General features: G+C 38.3%; 2 protein-coding genes across 2 annotated transcripts in view; both read left to right on the forward strand.

Moving 5' to 3' along the window:
• Positions 1–2,908: 2,908 nt before the first annotated feature.
• Positions 2,909–8,335, forward strand: LOC306990035 (zinc finger CCHC domain-containing protein 24-like). The gene is made up of 3 exons (XM_079596252.1): positions 2,909–3,030; positions 6,162–6,326; positions 8,113–8,335. The coding sequence occupies exons 2-3, from the start codon at positions 6,186–6,188 to the stop codon at positions 8,227–8,229; spliced, it is 258 nt and encodes an 85-aa protein (XP_079452378.1). The 5' UTR covers positions 2,909–3,030; positions 6,162–6,185; the 3' UTR covers positions 8,230–8,335.
• A 2,023-nt stretch (positions 8,336–10,358) lies between these two features.
• The window catches only part of anxa11b (annexin A11b), a 19,743-nt gene continuing 8,895 nt past the window's right edge, over positions 10,359–21,206 (forward strand). Inside the window, exons 1-7 of the mRNA XM_079594387.1 lie at positions 10,359–10,504; positions 15,683–15,989; positions 17,553–17,587; positions 17,696–17,854; positions 19,303–19,390; positions 19,491–19,585; positions 19,669–19,782. Coding sequence (XP_079450513.1) covers positions 15,692–15,989; positions 17,553–17,587; positions 17,696–17,854; positions 19,303–19,390; positions 19,491–19,585; positions 19,669–19,782 — 789 coding nt within the window. The 5' untranslated portion in view covers positions 10,359–10,504; positions 15,683–15,691. The remainder of the gene's footprint in view (positions 10,505–15,682; positions 15,990–17,552; positions 17,588–17,695; positions 17,855–19,302; positions 19,391–19,490; positions 19,586–19,668; positions 19,783–21,206) is intronic.

Raw genomic sequence — 21,206 nt, forward strand, 5'->3', positions numbered from 1 at the left:
TCACACCTTTAGTACGATGGGGGAAATTGTAATGATCTGATTGGTCCGTTTGAATGTCTCACATTTGGGTTTCGGTCACATGTTCACGGAAGGGATAAAAGAAGATTGTAACAGTTGCTCTGTCTCTCTTCTGGGTGAAATTAATACGTTATTATCATCTCATTCATCTATTTTGTAACTATTTTAAGTGTAACCATAACCATATATTGTCATTAAGCCCTTTCAATAGCAAATACGGGTTATGCGCAACATTCTACAAAACGGGTCCGGCTGTCAGCTACTGAGGTAAACACAGCGTAGTAATAACCTTTTATAGCCTGTGTTTACAGGAGCTACCCATACTATCAATTTCCGATGCCAAACGGACGTCCAGAGCCCCGAGTACTCTATTAGACAAAGGATTTAAGTTTTACGCCTTTTTTTTTTTTTTTTTTTTTTTTACTCTAAAGTTTGATCAGAAATAAGAATGTTATTATAATAAGCCAAAATTAACAGAAAATTAACAGTTACCTCAGAGATCACCGCACCTCAGAGATCAAATACCGCTGCGGAAGTGAAAAGCGGAAATGCTTATACCCGTTTTCCGGTTCGAACGCTGGGCGCTCCGCATAACCCCTATTATGTGCTAACTAGTTTTTAGTATTGACTTTGGACTGCTACATATTGCAATACAATGTTGTCACTCTCTATATAGCAACACTCTCCCACATATTAAGCTATTGAAACTGTAGATTTGAAAATCATGTTTTCCCCCATTATTGTTGAATCACAGAGGCTACACCAGACATTTTGCCAAGAGATCTCTATTTATTATTTTATAGATGTATCAGCAAGCATAGCCTAGGAGAGAAACAAGCGTAGAAGAATAAGGTGGTCTTCATTCAGATTTCTCTGGAACAACTCAATCTGTAAGAAATCGACAGGACATAACTCGTTCATTCAACTTTCGACCTATAACCCATGTTGAATTTGCAAAACCTACAATCAAATCTGAGAATTCTCAACGGCAATCGGGTGAAAGAGACAAATTTAGCCGTCTAGCCCCATAGACTCCTATTCATTTTGCACTCGGGTGATCGCCCCCAGTGGAACTCTGGTGGAACTACAACCACAATTCGGGACATAGGACTTAATAGAGCAGTAGATATGGGAAAATTGTGTGAGGATCAGGGCAAGCCTTGACATTTCTTATAAATGGTGTTCTCCTCTCTTATCTGTGAGTTGATGACGTTCATTCTCCTGTCAGACACACACCTGACGGCAACATGACCAGTTTCTGTTCACTTCTGAAGACAAACCCTTTCATTTCCAAACAAGTTTCTATACGAGTGGAAGGACTGACGTCACACAGGAGGAAGAGAAACCTCTGTTGTTTTCATGCAAATTATGTATTTGTTTATATTTGAATGTGTTGTTCACAAGCGTTCAGACTCAATAAGGTCTTTGAAAATCAAGAGGCTTTTCTCTGTTGCTTTACATCTGACACACACACCTTTGCACTCATTAAACTGTAATAAAGTTCTCCATAAGCTGAACAGATATTAGGCGATAATACACTCAGATGTGTGGCATCCCTTCACAAACTGTACCATGGTGACCATAGCCAGCAAAATACCATAAATACTACTGTAAAATCATAATACATTTGTAATGGATATCCTTCAGTGTAAGAAGCCTGCAGAATTTATGGCATTTTGGTTTATATTATATTATATTCATTTATATTAATTTAGTGCTGTAAAATCGATTATTCACAATTTATTTGTATTCTCTCTCTCTCTCACACACACACACACACACACACACACACACACACACACACACACACACACACACACACACACACACACACACACACACACACACACACACACACAGACAGTTATATATACACACATAAACACTTTTATGTTAGATGCGATTAATCAATTGGATTATCGATTCACAAATACAGTCCTTCCATAAATCTCCAAAACAACATGTGATGGATTTTGTAATGAATTAAATAGTTAACTGTATATCAAAGTTTAACCATTATTATACCATCTAACCGTACTTCTCCTTTAGGCCTATAACACATGAACAAAATGTACTCTGAAGTTTGTGTCGAAACCAGTGTTAACTTCTGAGATGCTGGAGATAATATCAGAAATATAACATATTATGTTATATATAACATTACGACTATAATAGTCGTCTCATATTCAGTAATCAACTGAACTTCTGACCAGATCTAAGTTTGCTCCTACCTAGTAACATACTTAGGTTTGCATATGAAGAACCAATGTAAATAGGGAAATTATGTAATGTATCATGTCACTTTTGCCATGCTCCTATTCTATTAAAACTGTTGTATTGTTTTGCTGCGGTGGGATTTTCTCTGAGATCCTCCGGCCGTGATTGAAGCATCCGAAGGCATTGTCGACTGTAGACGCAGTGCTAGTTTAAAGATTATTAAGTGTCGACTGTAGACGCCCCGGGTAATTTTGAGTCAGGTGCGAAAGAGGAAAAATCTACCACAGACAGCACTAATTATATTATATTAAATTACATGTTAATGTATTATTATATTATCTTACATTATATTATATATATATATAAATTCACACAAACACACACACGCACATATATATATATATATACATTTATATGTTATATAAACGATGCGATTAATCTTGATTAATCGATATGACAGCACAAATTATATTATATTACTTACGTGATATTGTATTAATATATTTTATATTTGCAATTTAGAAGTTACTAAAAGTAGTAACTATTAGATTACTTGGTAATTAAAAGCTAAAAACAAATAGGGATAGTAAAATAATAAACTATATATAAGTAGTAAAACAAAACAAAAATGCATGTAGAATATTTATAGCATCGTCCTGGTAACCCAATCAACATCATTATTCAAGACACACGCCTCTTGGGGAACCAGAAGAATATAAACAGACTGACGTCTCCCTTCCTCAGAGCAAACTCTCCAGATCCACATCATCTCATCACATCACATCTCATATCCAAGTAAGTTTTGCCTTTACAATCGTTTTCTACATTAAAACAATAATGTATAGAGTGTTTTGGCTCTGTTATTATAGCAAGCCGTTTTAACATTTAATCCTTAAAACTATCTATTTTCATGCAACTTATTTAGATACTAGTATCTATTCCATTGAGTAGTGCTTATTATTTAGATACTAGTGCCTTTTAAAAATATAGTAGTTATTCATTAGATGCTAGTTCTTTTTTTTTTTTAGATACTAGCTACTCATTATACTAGTACTTATTTCGATAGTGACTGGAAACTATTCTTTTGTTAGTAGTAACACATGTATATTTTTGCCATTGACTTCTATGGGGATCTGTCATGATATCAATATTCAGTTCTGACTTGTTGTCATGTCTTGTTTAGGTTTCGTTTCATTCTCTAGTTTCATTTCTGTCATGTGATCCCCTGTTGTAGTTGTGAGTGTTCACAGATGTCTCTTTGTCTAGTCATTAGTCTTCTTACAACATGTTTGTCAAGTATTGTTGCTTGTTGGGAAGTTTATGTCCGTGTTTATGTTCACGTTTAAGTCGTGAGTTTCATGCCAATACAATTCTTTTGTTTTATGTTTGATATTGTTTTGTCTGCTATTAAACTGATCTCGGGTTCTGCAACATTGCCTTTAGTGGACTTACAGTATGTAGATACAAGTAGTTATTCATTAGGCACTAGTACTTATTTTTTAGATAGTTCCTATTAAGATACTAGTAGGCTACTTATTCAATAAATACCAGTAGCTACTCATTAGATACTAGTGCCTATTTATTAGATGGGCTACTATTTATTCCAAATGTTAAAAAAAAATATTTTAGCCTACTAGTAAGATTTTTAGTTGAACTCTACAGTGGCCGTTCTGACTAGTCATAACATAAGACGAGTTAAAAAAACAGTTGTGACTAGTAAGATAAGAAATGTGACTACAATTCAAAAAGATACTAGTGTCTAATAAATAAGTAGCCTATAGGCTAACAAACAACTACTATCTATTAAATAGCTAGTATCGAATGCAAAGCAATTGTATAAAATAAATAATAACTATCTAATGAATACTTAGTCATATTTAAAAATATAGTCAATATTGGAATTAAAGTTTGATTGATTTCAATAAGAACAGCTCAGGCATACTGGGGTCCTAAACTGGGACTCAACTCTTCTCCTCTCATCACTAAACTTTGGCTTCTCTTCTCTATGAAGTTGAAGGGGAAAAGGACCTGGACAAGAGCCACACTTCATGCAAGCTCCACACTGCGACCAAATGGGTGTGTCGTGTGTGACCCTCACGGTGTGCAATTGATAAGAGCAGCAACTTCTGTTACAAACGAAACCTAAACACCCAACGCCAAACGAAACTAAAGTGAAACGAAACTAAAGTGAAACGAAAACGCGCTATATTAGTGTGAGATCAGAACAGGTTCACTCGCGGGTCGATCTCGATCACGTGACACTGTTATTACACAGCGCCGGGAGATCCAGTGAGAATGCGCTTGAATTCACCGCAGAATTAATCCATCAGCCCCGCCAAATTGAATGATTTATATACCAGTAATAATACTTTAAAATGAAACCTATATGTAACTGGGAGCCAGACCTGAGGACTGGTGTGATATGTTCTGGTTCTGCTCAGCGTTCTGTGAGAACTGTCTTATGGTGTTTTTGGGAAGGCCAGTAAGGAGTCCATTACAATAATCCATCCTGCTGGTGATGAAAGCATGCACAAGTTTCTCTACGTCTTGACTGGAAACAAAGCTCATTCTTGCAATATTTTTCAGATGATAATATGCTGATTTAGTTATTGCTTTGACATGACTACTGAAGCTAAGGTCTGACTCTAGAGACCAAGATTCCTGACTTGATGTTTAGTTGTTTGACCTCTAGAGTGAAGGTATGCGTTCACCTTGAGATCTTCATCTTTGTTTCCAAACGCAATGACTTCAGTTTTGTCTTTGTTTAACTGAAGAAAGTGTTGGCACATCCAACTGTTGACTTCATCAATGCATTGGAACAGGGAGTCAATGGGGCTGTAATCGTTAGGCGATAGGGTTAAGTAGATCTGTGTGTCGTCTGCATATGGGAAGAGATTTGGTTCAATAACATCAAAGCGAGATTTAATTGGAAGTATTCAAATTCGTTGCAGACTTCTGTTATAAACCACACATGTCAGATCAAACGGCGCTGATGTGGAAACCAGGACAACCTTAAAAGCTTTCACCCAACTCGGAAAAGGCAGAGCGAATTACAAACTCTATCGCAACATTTATTGCCGAATCACTTCCATTTGTTTAATTACTAAAATATATAGGAAGTAAATTCATTATGGATCACTACAAATACTTTGCTTTAAAAGTACAAAGTAGTCACACAGTGAGAAAAAAATAATCTGTATATCGATAATCATAGATATACATAATAAAGGCTAGAAGTCTCGTCCGCGCTGCTGGCCAATGGAGGTCGACGTCCGCACCTGGCGGCCATCTTGTCACAGTCGGCTCACTCACTCGTAGGCTAACATTGTGTTTTAATGGTGCATGTTCCTTTTAAATAACCATAACTTGCTCAATTTTCTACCGATTTTCAAACGGGTTGGTTTGTTATAAACATCAGAGATGTAGTTATGACACTGCATACTTATGAATAATTATAATATTATATATTTCAACATGTTCAAGCATCCAGAATTATATGTTCAAAAGAAACCAAACCGTTTGTAAATCCATCAAGATTTCAGCGAGATAAGAGTGTGTGTGTTCGTGCCGATCACTCGCCGTACATAAGGAACCACAGAGCCCGCCAGAAAGCTTGCCTGTGACAAGATGGCCGCCGGGTGATGATGTTAGAGACTCCGCCGTAAGACATCTAGCCTCTATTATGTATATATATGTTGATAATTGCCTAGAGATTCCCACCCCTAATATAAGTGTGTTGAGATCACGTGATCAGGTGTAGATTCTGCCCTCTGCTGGTCATGCGAGTTCATTACAGGCTGATCACAGAAAAGCTCTTGGACTTTGTGAAGAGAGGAAGAGAAGCCTCTGTCGTTTTCATGCAAATTATTTATTTGTTTATTTTGGACAACTGCCATGTTCAAGACTAAAGATTGTTTTGTTACCAGGCTCGTCCTAAAGGAAAGGGCCTGATGCCGTATAAAGGTAAAAGGAGGTGTTTCGGGGAGTACCAGTGTCCCCAATGCAACAGAAAATGGATGAGTGGGAACTCATGGGCGAACATGGGTCAGGAGTGCAGCAATTGCCACATCAACGTCCTTGCTCACAAACAGGTGAACAGACGCTCACTTTAGACTGAAAAACAGCATTTTAGCCATCAGGTTAGAGTTTGTTTTCTGGTTGCAATATCTTAACATTCTTGAAACAAGATACTTTAGCTAAATTAAATGATACATTGCTGTGTAAACCTAACAAAACAAAGTGAAGTTTCTGTTTAAAAATTGGGTAAAAAAATAAACTGATTCACCCTATGCAATCTGACTTTCCAAGTAAATGTTTCTCGTTTTATGGATGTTTTTTTTTTTTACTAGAAAACAAGACCAAGATACTGATTCAAATGTTAATTTCTGTGTTGCACGAAAGCTTCCTCTTGTTTCTTCACCTCCCGAAACCTGCTGAATACGGTGTTCACCGAGTCGCAAAAAAGGCCGAAACGTGAGATTGGGGCATCAAGCAGGAACACTTTGTCCCTGTCCTTGATGCCCGTGAGGTTCAGCCACAGGTGCCTCTCCGTGCTAACCAAAGCGTCCATTGAACGGCCGATGGCGCGAGCCGTTTGTCTGGTCGCACGGAGTGACAGATCTGTGGCACGACGAAGATCCGTGAATGGCTCCTCGCCGATTGTACTACCCGCACTCAGGTCCTTCAGCAGGTCAGCCTGGTATCCCTGTGTAACCCCACCATGCTGTGCAGCACCAGCCTGACCTGCTTTCCCCACTAGCGTTGAGGTGGTTCTACGCGGCTTAGAGGCGAGAGTCGGTCTCTTTAACGATGATGCCGAGCGATGTTTCCCCCAAGAACGAGTTAACTCCTCTTGGAGGTCTTCAAAGAAGGGGAGAGACTGTTGTTGGGGTCCCTCGACCCCTGGCCGGAGTTCTCCTTTAAGCGTATTTGTAGAAGAGGAAATTTTCTGCGCGTTCGTCCCAGCCATCTCACGGTCAATGTCCGCAAAAGATGATAACCTACATCGTCTAATTTTATATCTAGCATTACGAGCTTTCTGAACACGCTTTAGTATCAGTCCTCGTCTCTTTTCTGCCGTTTTGTTAAGTACCTCGTTAGTAAACCAATACATCACAAACAACTGCAGCACAGTCTGAATCTCCTCCATACTTATTATAAATGTGGCGCTCAAAACTGATTAGCCTACAGTCCGTCACAGACTGGGAGGAGCAGTTGCGCGCAGTTTACATAATATTCCCGGTTGACCGCGGTGTAAACGCAAAAAGTTCCTTGGAAAAAATGTTCCTGATAATTTCGGTGGAAACACGGCTAGTAGCTAATCTGGCAACCGCTTTTTTCAAGGGCAGCATACAAAACACTGCAGTATTGGTGTGTGTCCAATTCAGACATAGGGAGTGAACACGAGGCACACACCGTTTGTTTTGTAGATCACTTTTTTCTTCTTTTTCTCTCTCTCACTTGTGAAGAGTGAAGATGAAAAGAGAAAGTATTTTCTGCGCGCTGCCTGCAAAAACTAACTCCTACCAGAAGAAACTTTTTTTTTTAAGAGTTTGAGTAGCACACACATACACACAGTATGGTCTGAAAACAAAAGACCTGTGGCACCTGATGACGGCACTGCCCGAAGCTATTAAAACTACATATATTCACAGCTGGATACGCATAAAAGCGTTCCCATAGCGCTTAAATCAAGCATAGCATTGACTGTAGCTTTTGAAAGGGAACTTAGAGGGACTTTGGGAACCTTTTTTACGCTCAAACAGAAATATTGCACACTAAAGAAAGATAACGATAGAAAAAGGCAGAATAGGTGCTCTTTGAGAGAAATATTTCTCTTGGGATCTAGGATTTTAAATCTTTCCTCTGTGTTTGCAGCGTCCTCTGGAGAAACCCGACGGCCTGGACGCGTCAGACCCGACCAAAAAACATCCTCGGCATCTCTGTGAGAAGTGTAAGCAGCTCGGATACTACTGTGGTGAAGCTCAGTGGTGACCTCTGACCCCCGGCATCCTAAAGACCAGATACACCCTCTTTCACCTCGTACTAAAATCTGCTCCACTTTAGCTGGGCAATATTCACTGATTCATTCCTGATTTAAAGCAGAACTCTGAGTAAATGAAACTGAAATGGTGTCTCAAATGTTTCTGATTGGGCAAAAGTCAGTAAGTTTGCGATAGACAGACCACAATGTCTCAGAATAAAGTGTGCGATCTCTCAACCAACTTTAATTATCTTTAGGCTAAGAATATTATACTCAGTGTTTTAATTAGGCTATATTTTAAATATTAGAATTTATTTTAACTGTTCGTTTCATGTTTCTTTATTAAACGTTTAATCCTGATTATGGGTGTATTTATTTTACTCTTTGTTCATTATTTGACTGTCTGCTGTTCAGAAATAGAATTTGACTTAATCATCTGACTGGATCTTACACTCCTTGCATCAACCACAAAACTCAACACAAAAACTCTGAAACAAACAAACAAACTGGCCCTCAATTCTCATTGAATGTGCTGTGAGATAATATCCCTCTGAATAGTGTTAATGGTGCATGTATCTTTTATATTCTAATTAACATCCATGTTGCTTGACAGATTTTGATTTTAAGTTATTGCAGCGCCATCTAGAGGCGTTTACCTGAACAATCATCAAACTCTCCTGTGTGTGTGTGTGTGTGTGTGTGTGTGTGTGTGTGTGTGTGTGTGTGTGTGTGTGTGTGTGTGTGTGTGTGTGTGTGTGTGTGTGTGTGTGTGTGTGTGTGTGTGTGTGTGTGTGTGCGTGCGTGCGTGCGTGCATATATGGGTGTGTACACATATACATATAAAGAAAAAAATGTAAGTCAGATGTGATTCACGATTCATTGATTTGACAGCACTACATATAATGTAATATAATGAATATAATATAATACAAAATGTCAGATATTCTGAAGGCTTCTTACACTGAAGGACATCCATTATAAATGTATTATGATTTTACAGTAGTATTGATGGTATTTTGCTGGAAGTTATGGTCACCATGGTGTTTGTGAAGGGATGCCACACATCTGAGTGTATAATAGCCTACTATCGGTTCAACTTTATTACAGTTGTTTTTAATGAGTGCAAAGGTTTGTGTGTCAGATGTAAAGCAGAGTTTTTCTTGATTTTCACAGACCTTATTGAGTCTGAACGCTTGGGAACATCACGCACACACAGATTGCATGAGTGGTTGAAGATAAAAAAAAACGCAATACCTGCCTTTGACAATCACCTTTTCCAGGCATTTACAGTTAAGAATCCTTTACTAATGGTTTAATTCTACATGTGTGTAAACATTTGCGTATTAAGAGGAAGCTGTTGTGGTAGCTATATTATATTGAATGTTGTCTATGCTATTATGCATGCTATGCTATCTATATTTGAACATGGATGTATCAGAAAAAGACGTTTATGCTCATCTAAGTGTCTTGTAAGTTAATGTATTTCTATTGTTGTTTTTTGCAGTTTTACACCGCTTCCATTACATGCACTTGGAGTCAGCTCTGTCTTGGGTACACACACGCACACACACGCACACGCACACGTTATATAAACAAAAACTTTTATATATATATATATATATGTGTGTATATGTGTACACGCCTATATATGCACGCGCACACACACACACACACACACACACACACACACACACACGCACACACGCACGCACGCACACACGCACACGTTATATAAACAAAAACTTATATATATATATATATATATATATATATATATATATATATATATATATGTATATACACACACATTATATAAACAAAAACTTTTATGTTAGATGCAATTAATTTATTTGACAGCACTAAATTATATTATATTACATAATATTATATATTTGCAATTTATACTGGAAGTTACATGTCACTATTTGGATATTGTAGTTTCTATTATATTACTTAGTAATTAAAAACTAAAAACAAATAGGCATAGTAAAATAGTATGATAGTAATTAGTAAAAATAGTAGTAAAAAAATGCATTTATAATATTTATAGCAACTTCCAACGTTCAAAATCATTATTCAAGACACACGCCTCTTGGATTTACGTTAGAAGAGGAACATGTATGAGTCATGTATATTCTCCAGAGCAGGGATAGGCCTGTGTTGTGTTTGTGTGTGGATGTGGACAGGATCGAGTCACACCCACTGTGACAGACTGACGCCCTCCCTCACTTCCTCATTCAGAACAAACTCACGAGATCCATTCCTCACGCCACATCACTCATCCAAGTAAGTTTTACCTTTACAATCGTTTTCTACGTGGAAAAAAAGAATGTATCGAGCGTTTGGCGCGTTGGTTCTGTTTTCACTGTGACGTGTGTTTATAGAACGCGCGTGATACAATGTAACCATTCCGCATTAATCCGCGTTAAAATGTCCGTCAGATGTTTGTCATCGAAAACTCGATCGAATGTTCTGAGTGTTTGTGGATTAGGATGTGTGTTGTTTCAGATTTTTTGAGGGTGTGTTGTCGTGTAATCTGAAATATTTGGCTGCCATTTTTTATTCTTTAGCCAGAGCGATGCTGAATGGTCAAACCGTGTGTGTGTGTGTGTGTGTGTGTGTGTGTGTGTAGTAGTGTGCTATTGTCGGACTGAGAGTTAATCAGTACAAGTTCAGACATGAGATGTGCAAGAGAAAAGCTGCATTACTCCAGTAAAAGCAGGATAACCACTGACCACTGGCCTGAACGCAGAGTTAAACCACTGGTTACTAGAGCAAGCATGCAGTCACGCTAGAAAGTTAGTGAACCCTTAACAATTAACCTGTGCATAAATGTCCTAATAACCAGATAAAAAAAAAAAACATATTAAACAAATACTAAACATTGTGTTTTCTGGCCATTAAAAAGCGAAATATAAGGAGATTTTGAAAGAGTTTCCTGAAGAATTAGTTGAAATTCCTATCAAATGTGTTTCTAGTTATGCAGTTCTGAAGTATTTCTACTAGATTTGTAAATTTAATCTAAAAATTCATGCAAATGAATGTAAAAGTTGTTACTTAAAAAAATATTTAATTATAGGAAGGTGTTTTAACCCTGATATATGACTTGAAATTTTTTTTTTTTTATGTAAGTTTATTGAACCTTTAGACGTCAATCTTTTATAGCTTATAGTGTGATATTGTGAGAATATTGAGATTGTGGAAGAAAACCCACCTCAATTTTATTCAGAGACAATTAGGTGCAGATGCTGATATGTATATGGACAAAACATAAGATGAAATTGTGATGCTTGTAATCTAAGAGATCCTTATACTCAGAAAATGAGGTACAAAAGTGCATATATGCATATTAAAAGAAACAAAAGTGTACTTCCTTTTTAAAAAGTTATCGCCCGAGTGACAGATTTTGTACCTCTTTTTTTCTGAGAGTGTAACGGTAGCAGAGACGGACATTAAATGCATATAAATATCAGTTGTCACTCAACATCTGCCAATAATATGATATTTAAATGCTTAGTTTATGATCAAATCTCTGTCCGGGTCATTCAGTGTTAAATCAACCAAAGTCCAGAAACTTCCCTTGCTCTTATTTTTTATTTCGTTCATCTTTTTTTTTTTCCTGAAGAAAGACAAACAGTGATGAAAACCAAAATATTAAATGTCATGGATGAATATTTATCGAGTAATCCACTGTTTTATAGAGGGGTGATCAAAATGACAATTTAATTTGCTCTTAATCAACTTTGAGATTTGATATTCATTTAAATCGGTCAAATTCATGCAGAAATTCTTCTAAAAACAAACTTTGTAACTTAAACATTAAGTTCATTCATTTATTCTTCCGTCAACCTATAACCTACATAAGCAGAACACACCTGCTAAACCTGCCGCTCCACACAGAGACTTGTTTACACACACACACACACACACACACACACACACACACACACACACACACACACACACACACACACTCATCCGTGTTGGATTGCAATGATGCAATATTCACTCCTCACAGTCTTTAATGGTTTCTGATCCAGGAGGTGTATGTGTGTGTGTGTGTGTGTGTGTGTGTGTGTGTTGAGATGTTGAACACAGACAGGGCGGTCCCGGCTCTGGGAATTGTCATTAAAAAGACATTTATAGGAACATAGACCATTGATATATATAAGAGTTTTTAAATATGTAGTGTAATTCAGTGTATTCATAAATAAAAACATTTTCTTTGTAAACAAACAAAAACGGCAATTATGGATAAAAAATAAGTTCTAAATATCTATCTATCTATCTATCTATCTATCTATCTATCTATCTATCTATCTATCTATCTATCTATCTATCTATCTATCTATCTATCTATCTATCGTGCAGAAGATTTTTCGAGGTCAATTAAAGAAAGATGATTGTTCTGGACACTAGGACTTTAGCAGTGTGGATCGAGACACACGTACAGTAGAATCACGTCTGAACTGCTGAATCATGTTCATGTCTCCAGCAGGCTTTATTTATTTGGCAGATAAGTGCATTGCAATCGAGATAACATGAAATGACGTTGATATGCTGAAATACAGCAGAGAGCTGAACCGCCATCATGTGAGGTTTTGCCAGGTTTATTGTCCTCTGATGTTTCTTTATCAACATCATTTATCACATTAGAGTTGCTGCTGATGATCGATGTTCACCAGAATGACAGTAATCTGCTTTTGTTGGGGAAGACCAGTAGCAGGCTTTGCTTCGCTTCACCCGTTTACTTGAACAAAAGCGGCCCTTGCCCTTCCCCCACCAACACACACACACACACACGCGCACGCACACACACACACACCAGGGGCGGAAATTAATGTATAGGCTTGGGGCAAAAATGCCACTGAAATGAATCAAATGCTTCCAAAAACCAAGAAAAAAGTCTTTGTGTAAGTTATTGTTTTTTAAATATATATATATATATATATTTAGCCTTTTTTTTTTTTTACATGCACACCGAACTCACAAAAAACAGTTTATTGAAATAACCCGTTATCCTGGTTTATATGCAAACCAATAGCCCGGCAATGCAAGTAAAGCGCGCTTTCAAGACTTTAATAGTAATAAATCCGGTTTTCCCAGTAGTGAAGTCAACACGTATTAATTCATGTCTCTGACTCCGAGTATTGTGCTGCATTCTTTATCTGTGGTTTTATGTGTACTCATTAGGAAGGATACCAGTTTACACTTTGGCCATCAGCTGTTGTTTTTAGATGTGCTCTATAAATAAAAATGACTGACTATGTATGCTATTTGTAACGTCTGTTATGATGTTAAATAAAGCATTAAAAGCTGAAGTTTTCCGACATGTCAGCGGGACACGTGCACATTTTACGCCTACATATTATTATCCTCTCGAGATGAAACACATTTTTATAATTTCTTGAGTCAATATAGAGTCTGAGTTTGCGTACTTCAATAAGCCCAACGGACGCAGGTTAAAGGACAAGTTCGGTATTTTACACTTTAAACCCTGTTTTCAGATCGTTTCTGATGAAATAGAACGGTTAAGATTAATATTTGGACACATGCTGCTGTCCCGAGAATTTTCGTTTTTTAAACATGTAGTGTAATTCAGTGTATTAATAAATAAAAACATTTTCTTTGTAAACAAACAAAAACGGCAATTAGGGTTCTAAATATCCATCCATGCATCCATCCATGCATCCATCCATGCATCCATCCATGCATCCATCCATGCATCCATCCATGCATCCATCCATGCATCCATCCATCCATCCATCCATCCATCCATCCATCCATCCATCCATCCATCCATCCATCCATGCATCCATCCATGCATGCATCCATGCATCCATCCATGCATCCATCCATCCATCCATCCATCCATGCATCCATCCATGCATCCATCCATGCATCCATCCATGCATCCATCCATGCATCCATCCATGCATGCATCCATGCATGCATCCATCCATGCATCCATCCATGCATCCATCCATGCATCCATCCATGCATCCATCCATCCATGCATCCATCCATGCATCCATCCATGCATCCATCCATGCATCCATCCATGCATCCATCCATGCATCCATCCATCCATCCATGCATCCATCCATGCATCCATCCATGCATCCATCCATGCATCCATCCATCCATCCATGCATCCATCCATGCATCCATCCATGCATCCATCCATGCATCCATCCATGCATCCATCCATCCATCCATCCATGCATCCATCCATGCATCCATCCATGCATCCATCCATCCATGCATCCATCCATGCATCCATCCATGCATCCATCCATGCATCCATCCATGCATCCATCCATGCATCCATCCATGCATCCATCCATGCATCCATCCATCCATCCATCCATCCATCCATCCATCCATCCATGCATCCATCCATGCATCCATCCATGCATCCACCCATGCATCCATCCATCCATCCATCCATCCATGCATCCATCCATGCATCCATCCATGCATCCACCCATGCATCCATCCATCCATCCATGCATCCATCCATGCATCCATCCATCCATCCATCCATCCATCCATCCATCCATCCATCCATCCATCCATCCATCCATCCATCCATCCATCCATCCATCCATCCATCCATCCATCCATCCATCCATCCATCCATCCATCCATGCATCCATCCATGCATCCATCCATGCATCCATCCATGCATCCACCCATGCATCCACCCATCCATCCATCCATGCATCCATCCATGCATCCATCCATGCATCCACCCATGCATCCATCCATCCATCCATGCATCCATCCATGCATCCATCCATGCATCCATCCATGCATGCATCCATCCATGCATCCATCCATGCATCCACCCATGCATCCATCCATCCATCCATCCAATTTCATCAGAAACGATCTGAAAACAGGGTTTTAAGTGTAAAATACCGAACTTGTCCTTTAATCTGTTTATTACTCCAATAAAGGAAAACAGATTATCGCATATACATGATCACATGCATAATCTGGTTAAGAACTAAGAATTAATTGATTTTATACAATAATTTAGTTTCAGTAGCAATACGTTAATAGCATATTAGGTGACTTACCTTTTAAACACAATATTGTCTATTTTTCCAACAAAAAATATTTCCAAACTGTAAATATTCATTGCGCGACTCTGAGTTTCAGTTTTATTGCTGGACGAATCTAATGAATGACTGAACGACTCTCTCACTCCTGCTGTGTTTGTGAATGAACTGACGGTTTCTGTAAACCGGGCCTCAGAATCGCACGGCTCTGGTTATGGCACACCAGGATTTTTTTGTCCTCATGTTTGTGGTCTATCACATTTTGAAAATCTTATAAGATGTAAAAAAAAATGTCTTGGTGTGTACCCAGCATTAGACTCCACATGAGTGAATCTGTTCTGTTTTTGTCATGTGACTGTGATTTTAAAATAACGAACTATATGTAAATGTTCTCCAGGTGTCAGAGATGAGTTACCCCGGATATCCTCCCGCAGGTGGAAGCTACCCCCCCGGCGCCGGCCCGTATCAACAGGCCCCGGCGGGATACCCCCCCCAACCCGGAGCCTATCCTCCCCAGGCGGGATACTATCAGCCTCAGCCCGGAGCCGGATACCCCCCCGGAGCTGGATACCCCCCCCAGGCCGGCGGATACCCCCCCCAGGCCGCCGGTGGATACCCAGCTGCCCCGGGAGGAGGGTTCCCACCTCAGGCTGGAGGTTACCCCGCCGCCCAGCCCGGGACCTACCCCAACATGCCCCCCGCAGGTGAGTTAGTTCGCTAATGTGAACGCTGTCACGCGGACCCGGTGCGCACTGGGGTACCGAACCCAAGACTACCTAAAGGAGGCGCTCTGAGTTCGGTTGTACTCGATCCGTGCCGCGGTTCGCGTGAATGTGAAAGCCACACGGACTCGCACTTGTTGATGTATTAATGAAGTTCCTAAACGTAAGTTAGGGAGGAGTTAGCCAATCTAATCTTTCAATCAACAGCCTGAGTATATAAGCAGCCACTTACCTCTCTCTAGTATCCCTCCACCTCAAACTAGACCTTCATCTTAGTTAAGTTTAACCTAATATCACGCTCGGGCTCGGGCCGCAGCAAAGAGACTAGGGCGTACTTAAATCGATTTGGCTTATCATGATTTTGAAATGGCAAAGGCTGCAATTATTTGTTATGTGCAGCTTGTCAGTGACGTACGGCTCTGTAAACGCCGCTTTGTCTGAGAGTCACTTATAACGTGCATTTGAAAAGCGACACATGTCAAATATCTTTCCAAACATGAGAAGCATTTATGAACCTCTTGTTCAACAGAAGACAACATTTAATAACATGCTTTTACTCCAAACTCACTTCATAAGGACAGTTGAGCTCCTCTGTGCATTGATGTGGCTTCTTACACACCCTTTGTGATTTCAAAATCGCAAAATTGCCCCGTCCTAGCAGAGACTAGCGGATGTTGTGCTGTGTTCTTCTGTCATTTGTGGGAAACTGATCATAGCGTCTGAAAAACTGAGCACTTATGAAATGGATTGGCAGTTAAAAATAATACGTCATTCTAGGGCTGTAAACGATTAATCGCGATTAATCAAATCCAAAATAAAAGTTTGTTTACATAATATATGTGTGTGTATTGTGTATAATTATTTTGTATATATAAATACGGTACACACACATGCATGTATATATTTAAGAAAAATTTGTTATTTATATATAAAATATAAATCATATAAATATATATATGCAGTATATAAATGCAAATATTTCTCAAATATATACATGCATGTGTGTGTATTCATATATACAAAATAATTATACACAATACACACACATATATTATGTAAACAAACTATTTTGGATTCGAATCATCGCGATTAATCGTTTACAGCCCTACGTCATTCTGATTTGAAGATGATGAATGTTCATGTTGGTACAAATTAATATTGGAGGGGAAAGTGTTTGAATATGAATATGCAATATATATATACATATATTTCTAATTTGACAATTAATCTGTTTTCATGCTGATAAAATTAACAATTTATTAATTTAAACACTCCAACTCCAATATAAATTTTTGTGAATTCATTTGCTCAGACATTCTTTTGGATTATTTAATTAATCCATTCAAACGGTTATATTTTTTAATATTTGGGGAGGTGTAATTGATTTAATAGGGCCATAAAAGATGCATTTCAAATTAATCAATTTCTGCTTTTCATGCATTATGCATGTTTTGTAAAAACATCTACAGCTGCATGATTCTTTATGTTTTGACTTCCGTGTGGTTGTTGTCCTGTGATTGTCATAGTTGTTGTTTATGTTGTCAGCAGGTGGATGGGGCGGCCAACCTGGCTTTGGAGCTGTAAGTATTTCTGCCTCTTATTGTGCATGATCAGTTATATTGTGTGTTTTTAAATGCATTACAGAAGTTGAGCTGGACTCTAAACTAATCATGTGCATGATCTTATAGCCTGGAGGAGGAATGCCTCAGGGTTACCCCGGGGCGCCAGCGCCAGGACAGCAGCCCATGCCAGGTTACCCAGGTGCCCCGGTGCCAAACCCGTCAATGCCCGGGTACGGAGGAGGTGTTCCTGGGGGACCAACAGCACCGGCCGGTCCTGCTGTCAATGTGAGAGACTGCCCGCTTTATCCACCAATATAAGCTTGTGCGCTTCTGTTCGGTTTAGATTTTCACGGTTCCTCACAGTCACAGAAAACCTGAAATTACCAACTGAAATTATAACATGTTTCATCATCTAATATTGCTTTGTCACAATGAAAATACAGGAACAAATTGTCAAGAAAATGTATTGGTCATACAGTGTAAAAAAAACCTGACATTAAAAATATATTTCTCTGAATGTGCTTAGTTTCACGGCTAATTTCCACAAGATAGACACACACACAAAAAAAAAAAAACAGGAAACTGAAATAATAATACTTGCCCTTAATGGTTTTGTAACTCAATATTGAAACAGGAAATTGGACACAATGTTCCTTTTTTTTTCAGTCTTTAGTTAAAAGTAATTGCGAAATAGCTTTCACTATGCATTTACTTCCATAATATGACATTTTGTGTGAAAATGAAAATAATGTTTAATCATTTGCATACCGTTCAAAAGTTTGATGTTGGTACGGTTTTTCACTGTGTTTTTCAATGTTTTTGCTCACCAAGGCTGCATTTCGTTTTTTTAATCGAAAATACAGTTAAAATTGTAAAATATAAATTACAATTAAAAATAGCTGTTTTTGTGAATTCTATGTGAATATATTGTAAACTGTAATTTATTCCTGTGATCAAAGCTGAATTTTCAGCATCATTACTCCAGTCTTCAGTGTCACATGATCCTCCAGAAATCAGTATAATATGATGATTTGGTGCTCAAGAAACATTTATGTTTATTATCAATGTTGAAATCAGTTGTGCTGCTTCATATTTTTGTGCAAACCATCATAAATGTGTTTTTTTAAGGATTCTTTGATGGATAGAAAGTTCAAAAGAACAGCATTTATTTGAAATAAAACATCTTTTGTAATATTATAATTGTCTTTACTGTCACTTTGTCTATGTAATGCATCCTTGCTGAATAAAAGTATTAATTTCTTTAAAAGAAAAACCTGACCCCAAACTTTTGAACGGTATTGTGTGTGTGTGTGTGTGTGTGTGTGTGTGCATATTTACAGTATATACTATATAGTTAGAATTACAGTGTGTGTGTGCATTTATTTCACTACATAAAAACAAGAAAGAATATTTAAATTTGAAAATTTAGTTATTTTTTAAGCATTAAAAAAGTTATTTTCATAATCAAGGAATTTGTGTTGGTGACAGAAGCTTCCACTGCAGAAAATAGACATGCATGGGGATAAAAGCTATAGAAATTAATATAACACATTCATAAAAAATAAGCATTAAATTGAAATATAATACAATACAGTAGTAAAAATATCGAAAATAGACAGAACTATGCATATACAGATATGCCATTTCCAGATTTAAGAATGAAAACAATTTCAAAATTGTTACATTCTTAAATGTAACTGATTTGCACTGTTTCCTGTGATGTGTCTGTTCAGAAGGGTTACCGTGGTAGCATAAAGGACTTTCCTGGTGCCGACCCTCTCAAAGATGTTGAGGTGTTACGGAAAGCCATGAAGGGCTTCGGTGAGAAGAAATTCATTGACTTTGAACCAACTTTTTTTTTTGCATAAAGTCACATCTTTAAATACAGTGTCCTGATAGTGACCGAGTGTTTTGCTCACAGGAACCGACGAGAACGCCATTGTGGAGCTTCTTGGCAGTCGAACCGTCAAGCAGCGCGTGCCGTTGCTGGCGGCGTACAAAACCACCTACGGCAAGGTGAACATGAGGAGCAGAGCATCAGGTTAATGTGCCAGTGTGATTTCATGCGTGTAACTTTGCATTTAAATTATGTTTTCCAGGATCTGGTGAAGGACCTGAAGTCGGAGCTGACGGGAAACTTTGAGGATCTGGTGCTGAACATGCTGAAGAGTCCGGCACAACTCGATGCCTATGAGCTGAAGCAGGCCATTGCGGTGAGCTTTCATTCTTCCCTTGATTTTCCAGGAAAATGTGTCCAAATCCATTGAGATACTGGATATTTTGGTCAAGTTGGCATGAAATGGAAGTTGTGCTAGTTTTTTTCTTTCCTATTGTGCCGTATATCCGAGTGAAACGCTTCTGGAACAAGAACAAATGAAGGGCGGGGCTTGATTGTGTTTGTGGGGAATTGATTGGTTTGCTATTGGCTGATCTAATGTGAGTGACAGGTTATAGCTCCGCCCTCATCATCAGAGATGATAATGCAATCAGAAGTTATTCTGACTCAAGATTACGAGCTACCAATAATGACGTGCACCGATTAATCATCTATTATAAATATTGCAATATTCCATTAAAATTAAGAATTGTTCATTTTGATTTCATGATTATTTTAAATGCCTCTGTTCTAAATCCCTGTGAGCATCCTAACAGAAATGCAGGGACTGATCTGGAACGTCCTCATGTAATGCTAACAGCGCTTTATCCCAGTATAGCATGCATGCTAGCACACTTACCCAGTCAGGCATGCATTACAGCACAGATCTCATGCTGGTGCTTGTGTTACAGAAGTCATTAATGAAACACGGGCAGGTAATTACAGCGTGGAGAGCAGAAATACTGCTGTGCTCTCTGTCTGTGGTTATTATCATCCCTCACCGTGGTAAAAAATTAATAAAACTATTGATTGCATTTTTTAAAACTCACTGAAAAACTATCAGGCTGTGAATATAAGGATGCTTAATAGCAAAATGTTTTCAGTGAATAAAAACACTTCTTGTTTCCTGGCTGTGGTTATCAGGAAGTATTTTGGCAAATTTGTTGCAAAAAAGTTGCATCGATTTATGTAAAAAAAATGTATTGCATAAAAAAATACAGGTAAATAAAACAACAAATCCTCTTGTTAACTGTCAGTCATGGCATGCTTTTTTATTGGCGTTCCCGGTCATCACATATACTGTAACTCAGAAGCTTTTAATTTTCTAAGTCTCCTGCCATATGTTTGCATGCATTCAAGATCAAAAACACTTTAATTTACTCATAATAATCATTGCATCGGCTCTTTTCTCTCAGTGTCTGAAACGCTTTCAGAGGTTCCTCTCTGAGAGCTGCTCTGCTCTGATTGGTCAGATAGCTCAGTCTGCTGTGATTGGCCAGAAAGCAAACGCTCATTATCATATCTGAATCTCAGCTCTTGATCACAGTGATACGAACAGTAACGATGGCGTGGGTTTTACCGTCTCAATCTCGGAAAACAGCGTCTTCTCGACACGAACAACACGAACCGAACTCTTCCAGTCTCAGATACTCTACAGTGTTTGAGGGCGGAGCTTAGAGACGCTGCTCAGCCAATCAAGACCAGAGGCTGGCATTATGCGAATTAGTTACAAACCTACACATCAATTTCCATCAATTGTCC

The sequence above is a fragment of the Phoxinus phoxinus genome (genome assembly GCF_949152265.1).
Source record: "Phoxinus phoxinus genome assembly, chromosome: 21".
NCBI lineage: Eukaryota > Metazoa > Chordata > Actinopteri > Cypriniformes > Leuciscidae > Phoxinus > Phoxinus phoxinus.

Coding starts and splice junctions, on each gene's coding strand:
- LOC306990035 (XM_079596252.1), top strand. CDS start 6,186: ATGCCGTATAAAGGTAAAAGGAGGTGTTTCGGGGAGTACCAGTGTCCC. Junction 6,327..8,112: donor ACGTCCTTGCTCACAAACAG/GTGAACAGACGC, acceptor CTGTGTTTGCAG/CGTCCTCTGGAGAAACCCGA.